Below are 17,925 nucleotides of genomic sequence, written 5' to 3' on the forward strand. Positions count from 1 at the left end.
TTTGTAGGTGATGCACTTGGAAGATAGAATAATAGGATAAAGTCATCCTTGATGGAATCAATGGCAAATCAAGATGGAAAGTATACGTTTTTCTATTCAGCTAAGATTATATAGAATTGCAAGTTCATATCTACAAGGAAGTATGAGGTGATATGTCATTATAAAAAATAGTAGACTTACGAAAATTACATATAACTCTAGAGTCCAAGTCAATGTCGACATTCGCCATGAAATCAAGAAGTTTGATAATATTACTTGTGAAGAATCATAATTTTGCAAACCAATATAGCAACAAAGCTCTGATCGTGATAACATTTGTTATTGTGCAATCTGCTAGTGACGAGAAAGTTCCACGCCATAGTACTATATTTGAGGAATTATCTATGATTGCATGAACGTCGATGTCCATCCTTACACGTGATGCGCCCACAAAACCGGAAAATATGGATCTAAGATTCATAAGTGTTTTCTCGTGACAATTCATTTATTGTATTTTCTCGTACATAGTTTCTTTGGCTTTGAATGGTATTGTTTCAAATTATTAGAGACAATGTTCAATTTCCTTATTATTTTCTTTAAATTTATTGAATTCCTTCTTCATTTTGACTATTCTACTAGTAGTTGCTCCACTACATCACTCTCTATCTCAAGTTTGTGTGTGCATTGTCTTCTTTAGAGTACAACATTATCTTCAAACTCTTCTTCTCCTTTTGAAGCATGACAAATCGAACATGTGACACCAATCCATTTATCGAGAGTAATAACCATTACGTGCCATCTATGTATGACCTTCTTAACATAATCCTACTATAGTAGAACCAATAGAAGTTAGTATGGAGTTTCTACCATATGTAGAGATTGGACAAATAGTGAGTTTAAGACACACATGTTAGTTATACAACCAAGTTACCAACCATGAGATAATAGGATAGAGCAAATGTATTACCATCCATAATAATGCCAATTTGACCTATTGGTTCAAATTAACGTATCATATTGTATGTGACTCCTTCCTAAGAAGTGGTTATTACTCTTTAATATAAAAAATCTCAATGTGAAAAAATGCATGCACATATGTGTTCATCCTTCTTGGTGGACATTTGAATATGTCATTTGCATTATCATGCCCCTCTAACAAGTCTTCATATTTTTTGCAAATTACCTTATAGGTTGAGCATGTGATAAGTAAATAATATTCACCCCCTGATAGGTTTTCGTTGCATACGTTACATATCTTTATATTTGAGAAATGATGGTATGATGGTACCTCAACACCTAAATTGCGTGATCGAGTTTGATGAAGTGTTAAGGCTCTCGGAGAGCCAAGCCTCATGGGGGTAGTGAGATGAGATTCTTGGTGGACATTCGAGTGTCATGTACATAATCATGCCCTTCTAACAAGTCATCATATTTCTCACAAATTACCTTATAGGTTGAGCACGTGATAAGCCAATGATATTCACCCTCCCCTAGGTTTTCACTACATACCTTACATTATCTTATTTGAGTGATGATGGCATGATGCTACCTCAACACCTAATTTGTACGAGTGACTTTGAAGAAGTATTAAGGCTCTCAAAGAGCCAAGGCTCGTGAGGGTAGTGAGGTGACATTGGATATATTCTAACATGTTTACATTGAATTGGGGTCAATATTGGGGGTTACCATATGCATTGTAATATTCCAAATTTGACACTTTAATTGTAACCTCAAATAATTTAACCTCGATGATCACGTACTTCATAGCATCACATGAGAGCTACAATAGATCCTTTACTCCCCATCTCTTTAATCGTTAAACAATGTGAAACACCCAACCATATGTGTTTGCTCTTATTAGTTGATTTACCTTGCATCCCATGTTCTAAGATTATTTTGGTAGTCTATGATCAAGCATTATTCATGACTTTTGTGATATATTTGTATACTCTTTGCATGGTTAGTACCTCTATGGGTTGAGTACCTGTTTCCAATAACATGATAGGATAGGATGTTGGAGATTTTAACCCCCGATTGTCTAAATAAAAATGATTTTTAGGATTTTATCTATTTAATTCCATGCACTAAGCGAGATAGTGTCACCCCACACTTCCATGCTATAAAGCAACACCACTCAAGACTACTATAACATTGAACAACATCAATTTCATTTCCCATCCTCAAGTATCACTCTGGTTGCATTCATTCTCAACCATATAATAACTATTCTATCATGTTTTAAGCCTAGACCCATAACCGACATTCCACCTATTTGTTGTTGGGACATTAATACCAAGATATTTGAAAATTTGCACCACTTGTATTCGTTCTCCCTTATATGTAAAAGTGGGCTAGTGTCTATCACCTTCATTGCTATCATTTTTGTTTTGTTAACATTAATAATTAGTCCAATACTTCAATTAAGTGTTTCATATCATTCGAATTATCGACCATAAAACAATATCATAGGCATATAAGAACATGAAAATAAGCTCATGCGTGAGTTTTGGGTCATCCAACATTTTTGCTTTTGCAACCTTGTTTACTATTTCTTCAAGTGAAAAGAGTTCCAAAGAGAGTGGGGCCCCTTGCTTGATCCCCATGTTTCTCAAAAAGGACTTTGAGAAAGCACTACCCATATATAATGTTAGGGCTTTCTCATATTTATTTTTTGTGAGCTTAAATATTTCGAGATGAGCCACGCCTTCTTCATCAAATTGACATATGAAACCAAAAACATTATATTTCACATAATACATGTGAAAGTGTAGGGACTCTTGATGTTCAATAACTTTACCAATGAATGTTCTGATTGAGAGTGCACGTTGTGATTGGGAGAGAAATTCATGCAAGGATTAGGTTTGGTTGGAGATGAAAGTGGAAAGCATAATCAAATATGATCAAAGGCAAAGCATTGTACCAAAGTGTGATACCCAAACTCCCGAACTTGTTTCAAGCAAAGTGAGTATAGTCGTCGACCACTTGTGGCCCAATGCCCCATTTCACATTGTAATGTTTATGAGCTAAGTTGCACAAAAGCAATGGTTTAGATGATAAGCATTGGGATGGGCTCTAACATGTATGGATGTGTTCGAATATGGTTTTGTAATTAGGTGCAACATCTATAGTATTCAACAACCATTTGGATGTAGTTCCATCAAAGTCTATGTGAGGGACTCTTTTGAACCTTTAGAGAGAGAGAGAGAGAGAGAAAGAAAAAGAGAACTGAGATGGACATAGCTCAGTTGGTAAGGTCGCCCAATGGAGACCAGGTGTTCATGGTTTCAACCCCTACATTCCATAGTGGCATCTAGTGAAATAAGAGATATCATGGAGTAGTAAAGAGGTGAGAAAATTGGGTTTCGAACCCAAGATGTAGTGCTAGTAGTGTAAACAACTTACCACTAGGGTAAGCTAATTACAACAAAAAAGAAAGGGTTATTGTTAGAGTTCCACAATGGAGACCACAAGTGGTCATAGGTTCAACCCCTACATTCCACAATGGCATCTAGTGAAATAAGAGATACCTATGGAATAATAGAGAGGTGAGAAAATTGTGTTTCGACCCCAAGATGTTGTGTTAGTAGTGTAATGACTTACCACTAGGGTAAGCTAGCTAATTACAATGAGATCGAGATCTATCTATATATCTATCTATCTTTGCCCAGATGGATAAATTAAGAAAAAAATATAGGTTGTGATAGAGAGGCATGGAAGTTGAGCATTGAACCCAAGGCTTGGGATTGATGCTACAATATAAACCATTGGACCAAAATGTAGAGAGAGAATGAGAGATTATATGCGAATGTGTTAATTTAATTATCAATGATTAATATGGCAATGCAAATACAAAACTCCCAAGAACATCTAGGGCCATATACCGATATTGGAACCTAAAGAAGCATACATATTCAATAAATTGAATCACAATGTAAATACCTAGCCTTCAAGCTTACATTAAACTTGGTATTACAAGTGAAAAACAAGTTATCACTAGAATTGGAAGTAAAATATGATTGGCATAGGTAGATATATGGCGGAATTACATAAAAACTAGACCACCCTTGATCTCACTATTCTTCCTTGAATTTGGAGATGACTTTTGATGGTAGACATGGAATGGAGTAAACGCATACATTAGAATGTTGAAAAGCACACTTATGCAACGTATGTGGATGCTAGCTCATGTAGGGATTGTTTCTTGTTAAGTATTCCATTTTTTTGATGGGCTTGGGAAATGTCCCTCTACCTATGTAAGGAGGGGGGCAACAATACTATATTGTTTTTACATACAAATAATTTAACTATATGATTTACTAGAGAGTGTGTTATAGCTCAATTGATAAGGTTGTTTGATGAAGAAAAGAAGATTATGCATTCTACCCCTACATTCCACAATGGCATCTAGTAAATCAATGAAAAAAATGCATGATGTAATATAGGGATGTGTAAAAATCAAACCTTAACCCTAAGGCCTTGTGTTGGTAGTATAACAATTTACCATTAGAGAAGAGAGAGAATTAATCTCTAATTATGATAGAGGGAGAAATGAGATAATGAATACATGCCGCCCAAATGATTTAGATTGCATCATAAATCCAACAAACTTCAAGTAGTTATACATATCCAAATCATTTTTAGGTTTTCGGGAGCTTGCATATATATATATATTTAAATCTATGGTACTTCAAAGTGTTTACTTTGAATCCAATTCGCTTACGAGGATTTAACTACATAAATCTAATTTATAACAATAAACTTAATAAAGAAACCTTTACTCTCGAATACAACTACAATAATTAAATGTCCATTGCAAGGACCATATCATGCAATCAGGTTAATGGCTATGAGAATAGCATCTTCACATGAATTGGAAGTGAACGCCTAATCAAATAGCAAAAAATAATGCATGTGAAATAGAAAAAAAAGCTAGGAACAATAGGATTACCGAACTTCAGGTTATTTTTAACTACATTCATCTTTATTTGTGAAGCTTATCGAAGGGTTGATAAGAAATCATCAGCTTGGTCTTTTTAAGTTCTTGAACACGCATTGCAAATTTCATAGGTTGGCACATTAAACACTCATTATACCACCATAATTTGGATTAAGTTTGTCATACCATCAATAATTCTTTGGCTTAGCATATATAGGTTTTAACACATGAAAGTAGATGAGATGTGACTACAATTATTTCCAAAACATAGGAATAAACAAAGCAACTTCAGTCATTTACTTCTAGGCTTGCACATAATGACCTAGAATGAATTGAGATGAGCCAACCACTCATTTCTGAAACATAAGAATGGACAAAGTGATACGTTAGTTTACATATAGGCTTCTCGCACATACCTCCAATGAAAAGTACTTTCCTGTCAAAGAGTATGTAAACCAAGTTCATATATTTGGAATCCATAGCTACTAATGCTATACAACTCAATCAATAAACATATACTTTATCCCTGTTGATAGTCTTTCAGTAAACATCACATCATACTTACCAGAAAATATATAATTTATTAATTTTGATACTATTTCACTAAGTATTGTATCATACTTGCGAAACCAGGAAATATATGCTTTATTAATTTTGATACTATTTCACTAAGTATTATATCATACTTACCAGGAAATATACACTTTTACATTAAGCGCTGTGTACTTGCCAACAAAATCTCCATTATATTGCATTCTTATTTGTTACAAAAAAAACAAAGGAAAAAATGCATCAAATCAATTTAGGGTTTTCCAAATTACAAACTCCCTTAGATTATTAATCCTTCTTAACAATGTTTGTAGTTTGGTTATCAAAGCACCAAACCTGATTTGTATATATAAACTCAATTTGGATATTACATAATGTAAGGAGACTACACAAAAGTCTATCGATGTACCTGGAAAAGATAATTGATCCAATGCTGTAGTAGAAAACTAAAAAAGAGTCCATCTACCACTCACTTTCATGTACACCAAACTTGAAGCTTCTACAACAAAGAATTTGAACACTCTCGATGACTTTTGAGAGAATACCAGGTAAGTTGTGTTTTAAAAATACGATTCCGTTTCTACATAATATAATCTCATGTGTGGATAGTTTCCCCCAGGATGTTTTATGAGCTACTTTGTAGTAAGAAGAGTGCTTTGCCTTTATTACGAGACAAATTCACACATTGGTCTTTTTTTCTTATCAATCTAACGTTTGGACAGGTTTGTAGTGATGAGTTAGGTGGAACAAGGGAGCACTTGAAGTCACCTCCACTTTTATCCGGAACATCCCTTCTCATTTCATAGAGAAAGTGCCAAAAATAATAATCATGTGCTTATTTTAGAAGCAGATTTGAGGATCTCTTCTCTGTAACACCTTCTTGGCCTCAACAAAAACCAGAATAAGCTCTGAATAAAAATACATGAGTAATCAAAAGAGAATCGACTTCATAATGAGTAGAAAGATCATGAAGATACAAAGGCAGATGAGAATCATCACACATAGCACCATGCCCCCTTGCTTTTGGGTTCTTTCCGCCTGTATAGACCCACACAAATTTTATACGTTAATTTATACAAAGTTTTTTTAAGTTTAGTCCTTCAATGAACTATTAATCATCTCAATATATTGGATGCAAATTACTACAAAGTCTCAGTTTCAACCCTACACAGTCTACAATATTTGGATGTAAGTTACTGCCAATGACTTTTAAGTTTGATCTATTAAATGGCCTCAATTGAGGATAGTAATTAATGAGGACTTGAAGTTTTGATGCTACATGATCTATTAGTATAATCAATTTTTTGATGTTAATTAATTTGAGGCTTTTTAGTTTAGAATCCTATATGATTGAAAATAATAGACTCTTTGTAGCTTAGAGCTTTTAAAAATGGAAAACAATTTTTTACCCTTTCCAATTGCTTCACTCCTTGTTCAACTGATGATGCAACATTTTGTATATTGTAGTCTATACGATCAACGATTGTTCCCTAGAAGTAGCACCAAAAATACAATAAGATAATTCATTTTAGAGAAATTGTATTCAGCAAAAACATAAATTTACTACCTGGTCTATCACCAACACAGATAAGTCTTTCATAATCTGTGCTAAATCATTCACTGACTCCACTATCTGTCTCACAAAATAAAAGATGCAACAAAACATCAATATTATAATTCAGTGTCATACATACCATTGGGTGTTGAAGAGAGATCACAGTTTTGAGAGGGACGTAACTTTTTAACATAAAAAAATGATATGCATGCAACATTGTCTGACTATGAGAAATAACGAACTAATAAGAGACACAGAGAGAGACTTGTACACGATGGCAAAATGTAAGGTACCTGAATGATTTCCTTTTCTCGTTCAGCTGCTTGAGTATCCAGCCTTTTCACTTGGGACAAGTGTTGCCTGCTCTCAAACCTCTGTTCCTATATCATCACAAAGATGTCAAAATACAACCCAGAAACTGAAAGATCTATCATATTGGTAAGGAAAAAATTTATGCTTATTTTTGTAAAAAGAGCATTTGAATCCTACCTGTATTCTATAGTGTATGAAAGTAAGATATTTAAAACACAAAACAGAAACTGAAGCTAAAATTTTATCGCCTATGCAATCATAAAGTAGTTCCCATCTCATGCCAACTTTTCTCTTATCAGTTGCAATGAGGATTTTAACATTATTCTGTAACAATATTGTAATTTGTAATCATTTAACATCAAACGAAAAAATTACAACAAATTAGAAATATCTCCATGAGAAGATAACAGATATTAGATAGTTCTGGGCAGTATATGATTGATGCTTCCAGTTTCCAGCAGCAATCTGTTGTTGTGTGCAAGTATTTATTATGCAATCACGATATTCTAACCAAGTTTTGTTCTCTTACACTAGAAAAGTAACACCAGGAGCTCTGAAGCATCATATGCCTTTAGGATATTCTCCTATTCCAACACGGATTGGTACCATTTTTACTATAGGCAGTTAAATTCTTGTGCAATTATTAAGCTTGTCACACTAATAAAATATGCTCTTCTAACAGTATACCTATTATATGCCAGAGAATCAAGTGGAATCATACCAAATCGTCATTGTCATCAATGAGGATAGATCTATGACCGTTCAAATCTACACCCAGGTCAGCTCCTGATGGAGTCTGCAAAGAAACCTCTGATTCAAAGATCACATACCCAACATATAAATACAACGGACTAGTAGACAACCAAAAATAGAGCAAGGATATACATCTTGTTGTTGTCGCAATCTTTCCAAGTACCCCTTCTGTTGTTTCCGAAACTCCATGGACAAAGATTGGAGATTAGTTGCTAAAGACCTCTGTTAGTAAACAAACTTGTAGATGTAAGGAATAAGAATATTTACGAAAGAAAAAGAAAAAGGCAGACAAGGGTCTGATCCTCACCTGAACATTTTTCCTTAGGTTTGCATCTTCACCAGTGTCAGACCCAACAGATAACCGCTGAAGATTTTTTTCGCACTTCTTCAACTGAGTTGTGATTTCTCGGGTCAGTGATTCTATCATCTGCTGCTCCCCCTTGTTGTCACCAAAGATGGGCCTTAATGCCTTTGCATGGGCCTTCACCAACTCGTTCATTCTCGTGCGGGCTCTTTGCATGTCATCTGATATCTCTTCTGAGATGTCCACCCATGCAGGTGGCAAACCCACTGTGACAGCTCCTGCCCTACACCGATTGTATTTTTCAAAAACATAAAATAAGATATGGTATATGATCTAACAAAACTCTTGATCATGTGCTAAAAGCTCCAGTTGCATTCCCATTAAAGCATATTGGAATGCATATTCCATGTTCAATGCATATACTGTTATCTTTTTGCCGTGTCTTGAGGATAGTGGAAACATGTGTTTGGTTTGGTATAAGAATTATGATTCACAAGCCAATGACTACTCAAAATGTTCAAATACAGCTCATCTATCAAAGAATTCAGTGTTTCCCTGTTTTTAAGCAGCGAAATTTAGAGCCACATTCCACTATAATTTATTGGATTTAAATAATTCTACTAAATCATTAGACACTCTTTAAAAAAAATCATGTCTCCACAAGTCTTGATGTTGAGATGCCAGCTGTGAAACTTGCTTACCCTAGGGCCTTAACACACAAATGTTTACCGTAATGCAGATCTCTAAGGAATCACTTGGAAACAGTTGTAACTGCTTCCTTTGTCGTTCAAATCTTGCAGCTCCTGATGACTCCATAGGTCTTCAACAATTTAGCTTCTTTCACTGCACCTCGACCACCTGGACAAGCCAGACAGGACTATTTTATCCTTTTCTAACTGTCAATTGTCCTCACTTCGTCCACCTTCCAGTAGAGAAAACTGAACCTTATTGCAATCACAGCGACTTTGAGTGCATTTCTGTTAAATAGACACTCCCCTTTTCCTCCTTTTATGTGTCAATAATCCAAACACTACACATTTTGTTTCTTTTAAATGTTGATCATCTGAACTCCAAACAGAACACCTAACCTGTTTTGAGCTTCTTTGAGTGCATTTCTGTCGAGTAGATAGCTCCCTTTTCCTCCTTTTACATGTCAATAATCCAAACACTACACATTTTGTTTCTTTTAAATTTTGATCATCTGAACTCCAAACAGAACACCTAACCTGAACTTTTATACACGTGCCTCAGTGCTTTGGTGTTGAACCATTATTTATATCTCCCCTTCAATCAATCCAATGGGTTAACTCATTGTGTGAGTCTGAGTCAGCTTGTGTTGGAGTCCTCCCTTACAGATTGCCAAGTCTCACTCAGCCATCTACAAGACATGCTAATCCTAAGGAGCATTTTCAAAGTCAGATGTGACATCATCTCTCTTCAATCAGATCTGGCTTTCATTCTATTGAGCCATGAAAAGCCAAAACTTATTGAGTCTCCAGCTCCCAATGAACTCATCAAAGTAGGGCCAAAAACTTGCATTCATAATCAATGGACTCTTCTCGAAATTGACTCATAGGCTGTAGATGTCCCTGCTTTGGGCTTGTTTTAATAATTGACTCATAGGCTGTAGATGTCCTTGCTTCAGGCTTGTTTTAGAAATTGGCTAGCTGGCTATTGTAACAACTAACTCCTGCGAGCGTAAATTCTCTAGTACTCATATACCAAACATGTGTATGAAGAGAAGGATCCCAAAGCAATCAAGCCTAGGTTGTTTATCATATGTTGATACCTACATTGTTGCTTTCAAGGTGCTCCCCTTGTGAGCATTCAGAAGTATGGGTTTTTCAGAAAAAAGAGAACTGTGTCTGAGTTTTCATCACTGTGACAACTCCTATTAAATTGCAACCCAATTCCTATCAGCCTCAAACACACTAATGTGACAAGCTATATTTAAAGAGAAATTCCCTAGATGAGGAAATTACAATCTTCTAGCATAGACAAATGTATAATTGACCATTATAGTGTTTACAATATTGACATTTTTAAAATGTTACGGGACTTGGTACAGGCAACCTCAATTTGACTCACTGACCACAGAAGATCAAATCATCTATGAAGCATCATGATCCTCTCAGATAAAAATATAGACCTTTTGAGTCTTATACCAATTCCTCTACATCAATCACAGCACTCCTTGTGTGACAAACTTGTGAGAGCAGAATTCTGTTGATGAGAAAATTAAAATATTCTAATGAACACAGATATGGACAGTTAATGTATATGCAACATTGAACATTCAAATGTTGGCAGTTCAGTAAAACTGGTTGAATCTTGATTTGGATCTCAATGATCATAAAGGACATATAATGCATGAAGATCCTCTAAACATAGAGAGTGATGGAGAGTATAGATCTACTGCATCTCAACACAATTCAAACATACAGAGAGAGAGAGAGAGAGAGTATACATTGATTGAATCTTCTCGATTCCTAGCCTCCAAACATTACGTGAGTGTAGTCACAGTGTTTATCAACAATTAACATATTTGCAAGATCGAAAAATTCTACCATTCTTAGATTGGTGATCACATATTATCTAAAAGGCATGAAAATCATCAAATTGAGTAAGGAAGAGGGAAAGACTATAAAATTACAGAGAAATAGCAAAATAAACAATAGTGGTGAAGAGAGAGAGGGGGGGGAGAAAAAGGTATAGAACTCATACTGAGGATTGTCCATGTCCACCCCACTAACAATGCTATAGCCCGTCTTCTGGTTCATGAAAGGAGCAGTGGCAAGTTCAATGACGGGTCCTGATGAAGAAGGCATAACTGATGATGATAATGATGGTGGATCAGATGAGAGTCGAACTTGGCGTAATGCATCTCTATACTTTCTGAAAACTGCAGTTCGATTCCTAGACGCCATTCTTTTCTTAGAGCAAAAGAATCTCTTTATTTATTTGAAATTGAGCAACGATCAAGGACCTGATTTATCTTCCTTGTTTGAGCATAAAAAATAACAGTAACCCTAATCCTAACCCTATTTCTGCTTCAGCATCAGTTCCTTTATTGTTATAAAAAAACCAACCCTTTTCCTTTCTTGTTATTAAAATACTAGCTCTAATTCTTCTTCAGGATCAATTCCTGAGATCAATTCAAAAAACCAAATCCGAACTCTAACCAAGCTCTGCCTCGGTAACAATTGCCTAAAATCCACCCAAAATCCTAACCCTCAGTCTGCTTCAGCATGAGTCCTGCGATCGATCCGAAACCCTAACCCTACTTCTACCTCAGAATCTATTCCTATGATCGAGCTTTAATTCCTTTGCGGATCTGATTGTTTTTTTCTGCTTCAGCAACACTAGTCCAGAACCTCTTACCCTATTTCTGCTTCTGTTTCTGCGTCTACGTAAAAAATTAGAGTCTTAATTTCGCTCCATGAGATCCAAACCGATCACTAAACTTAATCCTGCTCCTTCATTTATTTCTGAGATCGATCCCCCCCAAAACAAAGGAAAAGAAGAAGAAGAAAAAACTAAAACTAACCCTAATTCTGCAGCGGCATCAATCGCCTGAGATCCGGCTATGGTGCCAGATCTCGTATTAAAGTCTGTCGAGAAGCAGGGGACTTGGGGGGAGGGACTGGCTTTGGAGCTTATGTGTTCCATTTGTCCGGTTTCACACTGGCCAGGACAAATTCATCCCGCCTAGGGAGGGCTTCTCCCGACAAAACAAAAATTTACTCTCACGATTCGACCCGACAAACGGTCGTGGGTATTCATCCGAGAATGATGACGATTTCCGGATGTACAGTGAGAGCCGAGTGAGGTTTTCGTCTTTGCTCCCTCGCAGAGCTTTTTCTTCCCCGTGAAGAAAAACCCAAAGGATTATGAAATTTTGCATGCCATAGTTGTTGTTTTTACCCTGATTGTAGTTTAGTGTTTGGGATTTCTGAGAAAAGGAACCATATGGTTCTATGTTTAACACACGGATAATAATAACTGGCTATGTTGGAGAGGTTCATGTTTCTGGTCAAGTTCACATGACCATGATTGAAGTTTTTTGAACTACAAACTAGCAAGTGGATTCCCATCAAACTTGCGGACTAGTCACGAAGAAGCCAACATTAATCCTACCGCTTGATGTGAAAAAAGTTTCATCCCACGAGGAAACTATCGAGGCATCATGAAGTGAATGTAATGTACCCCATCTTCCAAGCCATCTCTTCAACATTTGAACTTTTTTACTTGCTTCACTTGCAATTCTATGGGGTCAATGTGGGGGTTAAATTCTAATCCCAATCATGTACTCGACATCCCTCTATCTTCGTGATCTCAATGGTAAATTATGTGGCTTGCATGAGTACAACCATGCATATATTATGTTTGTATCTTGCTGAGAGAGAGAGTGTGTGTGTGTGTGTGTGTGTGTGTGTGTGTGTGTGTGTGTAAGATTTGTTTATGTATGTATAGATTATTGTCCATTCTTCCAATCATAAACACTCTCATATGAACTTTGATTTGGAAAAAAACTATAGACAAATTTGAAGTTTGTAATGACAACAAAGACATACGTAAATGTGTAGATTATTGTCAATTGTTCCATCTTCCGATCATAAACGCTCTCATATGAATTTTGATTTGGAAAAAAAAAGTTAGAATTGAAGTTTGCAATGGCAACACATACATACTTAAAAACTAACTTTACAAGTTGTTGTGATAATTGACATGAGTTCATTGTCTTCATACAATATACAACTATCAATATAGTTCGTTGTTTCTTTGTGGTATCCACTTTTCAAACTATTGTGATAGTCATGACAAGTTCTTCATCTCCATTGGTGTCATGGTCGATAAGAGAGTTTTGAAGAAAATGTAGATGTATCATGTTAAAGGAACGAGTAACAAACTAAGTTGATAATGCCCAGTGAGTTGAAGGGGAACACTCAAAATAAATTAGAAACTTTTATGAAGAGTGATGCTTCTAATATTGAAAAGTGACTAGTAATTGAATATAGAGCTAAAAATAAGAAAGTCAAAGTTATAAAGTTGTTGAGAAGTGTTTTTACCCTAATTTTTATGTAAGTGGTGGTGCAAGTGTCCTAATTTTTATGTAGCAATATTCGAGAGAATCATTTCATAAAATGAAACAGGCACAAAGAGTTCGATCTTGACCACCAAGTGATCACCTGCAATAATAGGAAAATCACCTTCGTGGGGGTGCTTGTCACCTTGACATTGACATTGACCGCAAACTTGACAACAACAAAACCTAATGAAAGGTCAAAAAATATATTTAAAGTTTATTGTCGACTTCTTTCGATTAAAATTACGATTCTACAAGTGAAGCCAATTATACAAAGATTAATGTGTGAGACCTAAAGGACCATATGCACGAATTGTAACATAAAGCAACTACGAGTTGGTTGCAAAGTAATGGAGCATACTTCATGAAACTTCATGAACCATGCCTTGAAGGACGTTTTAGCTATAAAAACTTTATGCTATGATGGATGTGAGGAAAATAAATATTGTAGACTTGGAGTACAATTGAGGTATTGTATGTTTATTTACATGAAGAATATTGTTGTTCTTGGTTCATTTTATGGTGGGGCAAAATAGTGTGGACAAAGAATGCAAATGCTAGGTTGAATGATTTAATTAAAAGATTGTCAAAGCAAACAAACAAAAGGATAAATTTGTCAAACCTTCTTGCCTTTTTCAATAACAAGTCATGTTGTCCTACACACACAATCAATGAAGTTCCAAAACATTTTGATGCAAGAGTGCTCAATCTTGGTTGAGGTGGAACCGAAGTTTTCATCCACATGTTTTGTTATATGACAAATCATAGAGTAGTCAAGCAAATTAATAATAGCCCCAAATGTAAGAGCATGATCAATATTGACAAATTACAATACATGATATAGAAATCTTGTAAATAATGTGAGGATCGTGACCAGCCACAACCGGTTACTCGTACATATATTTGGGTGCAAAGAATCGACAATGACAATGCACAGACAGAGAACAAAAAATACTAGAAAAAGAGAACACAGAGACACCAGATGTTTAACGTGGAAAACCCGAAAGGGAAAAACCACGTGGAGTTCACAAACTCCAAAACAGAATCACTATGAGGGAGGAGTACAACGAGAAGCTCGAGGCAACAACCTCAAGCTCTCCTTCATCTGAAAGACGACTGTAGAGTTGCTCACTCGTTAACTCACACACACACTCCCTCTCTCTTACTCTCAGTTGCTGAGACAACTACATTGTAACTATACAAGAATAATGATTCACTGTAACTACCAAAAAAGTTGCCCTAGTTGTATTTATACATATACAACTTTCTGGCTATTTACATACATAGCCCACAAGGGGCACATTTAGACTATTTACATATATAGTCTCCCGTTTTTTATTTCGACCAAGGTCGAAATACTTATTGACTCCATCCAATTTGGTTCATTCTCTTCCCATCCAGAGGGACATGTTTCCCAACAAATAAGACCATTACAAAATGATTTTCAAACATAAGAGACAATGTTGGTATGGTGCCAATTGAATTGTGGCTCTTTTGACAGTCAAAGCTTCAAATGTGGTAACTTTGGCCCCTTTTGTGGCAAAATGCCAATGCAGACTAGTAGTTGAGGTCCTTAATACTCCTCCAAATGATATTACATTGCCAAATAATGTAGTTCAAAAAAGACTACATTAGAAAAATAACTATGAATTAATATTATGGCAAGGTGAAACATGTATTGGTTAAAAGGAGAAAAATGTAATCAAGGAATGAATACCTACCTTTGAGCCTCGAGGGAAACCTACTCATTTGCCAAACCTTCAAAATAGTTTCAACATGAGGATATCACGTGTTGCACTGAGGTAAGTGGAGGATTTTATATTGTCATGCTCCTTGTAGTGAGGGATACGTTGGAACTCGTGGTGATCTCAAAATAGGCATTTAGAAATTATTGATGTTCAAATTCATCAAGTATGATGCATGAAGTTGAGTAATGGAACACGTTCTAGTTATTGTTAGGTATTGTGTCCCTCTTGATGGGAGAAGTCGATGACCAAATTCTGGTCGGTCGGTTGATTTGGGGGTCGACTAGTCGGATTGACCAGATGGTTGACCTATATATATGTATGTATGTATGTTTGTATATGTTTATTGGTCAACCGACTGGTTGGTTTGACCATCTGACCCATAGGTCAACCATTTGAAACCAGATCTGAAAGTGAGCACGCAAGCAATATAGAGTTGAGATAGTGTGAACTGTGTGAGAGACAACATGTAGAGACATAGTGAAGGAAGTGTCGAGATAGCGTGAGTGAAGAAGACGAAGTGAAGATAGAGTAGTAGCGAGAATGTTGAGTGTTTAACAGAAATTGTGTGAGCAAGACAGAGAGAAGAGAGAGAGAGAGAGAGAGAGAGAGAGAGAGAGAGAGAGAGAGAAAGGGGCAGACATTGTTTTGTGGAACTTGCCCAAACAATAGAAGTGATATTAGACAACAATTTGTGGTACCATATACCTGCGCAGGCTCTGTCGTCCTATGCACCATTGTTCTATTGTTAGCTTTGTCTCCTCTCTAGTGTTTGATATAATATTTCTTTGAGTTTTTCCCTTAGCAAGCTAGGGAGTCTTGTAATCTTGAGTTCTATATTGTTGACTAATAGTGGAAATTTTACTGCTTCGTGGTTTTCCTTGGTTTTAGGGTTTCCACGTAAATCGTGTGTATCTGATTTGTGTCTTAGATTAATTTTATGATTATGTTTAATTGTAAACATAACAAATTCGTATCACAACATTAGGTTCTAGATGGAAGGAAGTGTGACTGGTTTTCCAGGAATGATACTCCTAAACTCTCACAACTATTCTGACTCGACGATCAAGATGGAGGATCTTCTGATAGTTAGGGATTTATATGAGCCCATAGATAGGAAGGATATACCAACGGAGGTAAATAGAATATGAGTGGAAAACCCTAAATAGAATGGTTGTGGAAACCATCAAACAATGTGTAGACGTGAACATCCTTCAACATGTAGCAAACAATACAAATGCCCACGACTTGTGGCATAAGCTCTCTAACTTGTATGAAAGGAAAAAGGCTCTTAATAAAGCTTCCTTGATGAGAAAGTTGGTGAGGCTAAAGTACACAAATGGTGATAGCGTTGTGGTGCACATCAGTACTTTCATGAGGTTAGTAAACCAGTTAGCATAATTGAAGTTCCCATTAGATGATGCGATGCAAGCCTTGTTACTATTGTGTACCCTACTGGACAGTTGGGAGAACCTAGTAGTGTCACTTAGTGCTTCTTGCCAAGAAGAGAACTTGTCTTTACAAGTAGTAAAGACAAGCATTTTGAACGAAGAGACAAGAAGAAAAGGTCAGAGTGTCTTGTCTCAATCGGAAGCAAATGTGGCAAAAAACATTGGTAGAGGAAGAAGTAAACATAGGAGGAGTCTACAAAATCGAGACAAGTCTCATGCCAGGTCAAAGTCTAGAGGAAGACTCACATGTTGCTATTGTGGGAAAACTGGTCATTTCCAAAAGAATTGTCGACGCCTTAAGAAGGACAAAGGCATTGTTGATGATGTTGAACCCAAAAAAAATTATGATGAGAAAAACACCTCAGCCATCACAGCCAGTGAGGAGGAACTACTATTCATTTCCAAACAAGCTAGGGTCAATCTTGTAAATGATGAGTGCTCTTGGGTAGTTGATTCTGGCGCATCGTTTCACCTAACTGTGACAAGAGAATGTTTCTCATCTTACTCATTTGGTGACTATGGCTATGTAAAGATGGGAAATGATGGAGCATGCGAGATAGTTGGTATTGGAAGTGTGTGCTTGCTAACATCAATTGGTTGTAGCCTTGTAGGTTAATATTGAAGGATGTGCGACATGTGTCGGATGTCACACTGAACCTAATATCAACCAGAAGACTTGACAACGAAGGCTATAGTGGTAGTTTTTAGAATGGTATTTGGAAGGTTTTCAAGAGAATTTTGATAGTGGCCCGAGCACAAAAATTGGGTACATTATATGTAATGCATGCAAAGTTGTGTAGATATGAGGCCAATGTGGTAGCTGACTCAGATGGTGAGTTATGGCATAAAAAGCTTGGCCACAACAGGGTTGCTTTTCACTCTAGGCTACTGAAAAGAAGAGAATGTGCACTAGAGTTGGTCCACACAGATGTATGCTTCATAGATGCTCAATCACATAGGGGTGGACAATATTTTGTGACATTTATTGATGACTATAGCAGAAAGTTGTGGGCTTTCGTGCTGAAGTCTAAAGACCATGTGTTGTTAGTCTTTAAAGCGTTTCATGCAAGGGCTGAAAGAGAATCTGGACAGAAGTTGAAAGATGTCCAAACAGATAACGATGGTGAGTCTAAAGGACAATTTTAGTTGTACCATAAGACTCACGACATAAAACTTGAGTATACATTGTCGAAGACTCGCGAGTTGAATGGTCTCGTAGAGAGGATGAATCAAACTATAATGGAAAGGGTAAGAA

At 36.3% G+C, this 17,925-nt stretch overlaps 1 protein-coding gene across 2 annotated transcripts; it reads right to left on the bottom strand.

The window, feature by feature from the left end:
* Positions 1–5,696: 5,696 nt before the first annotated feature.
* Positions 5,697–12,003, bottom strand: LOC147849125 (tlg2p-like protein a). Of its 2 annotated transcripts, none has more exons than XM_087337770.1 (8): positions 11,113–12,003; positions 8,392–8,671; positions 8,217–8,306; positions 8,053–8,127; positions 7,313–7,393; positions 7,032–7,097; positions 6,874–6,954; positions 5,697–6,502 (listed from the first exon to the last, which is right to left on the bottom strand). In XM_087337770.1, exons 1-8 carry the CDS (start codon positions 11,313–11,315, stop codon positions 6,395–6,397), a joined length of 984 nt encoding a protein of 327 aa, XP_087193896.1. In that variant the 5' UTR covers positions 11,316–12,003; the 3' UTR covers positions 5,697–6,394. The 2 variants fall into 2 exon arrangements, with proteins under 2 accessions (XP_087193896.1, XP_087193895.1); XM_087337769.1 differs by having other exon boundaries at positions 7,313–7,399; positions 11,113–12,002.
* Positions 12,004–17,925: the final 5,922 nt, after the last annotated feature.

The sequence above is a fragment of the Azolla caroliniana genome, unplaced genomic scaffold (assembly GCF_043228905.1).
Source record: "Azolla caroliniana isolate FFs.n. ecotype wild unplaced genomic scaffold, voAzoCaro1.0.p SCAF_122, whole genome shotgun sequence".
NCBI classification, from domain to species: Eukaryota; Viridiplantae; Streptophyta; class Polypodiopsida; order Salviniales; family Salviniaceae; genus Azolla; species Azolla caroliniana.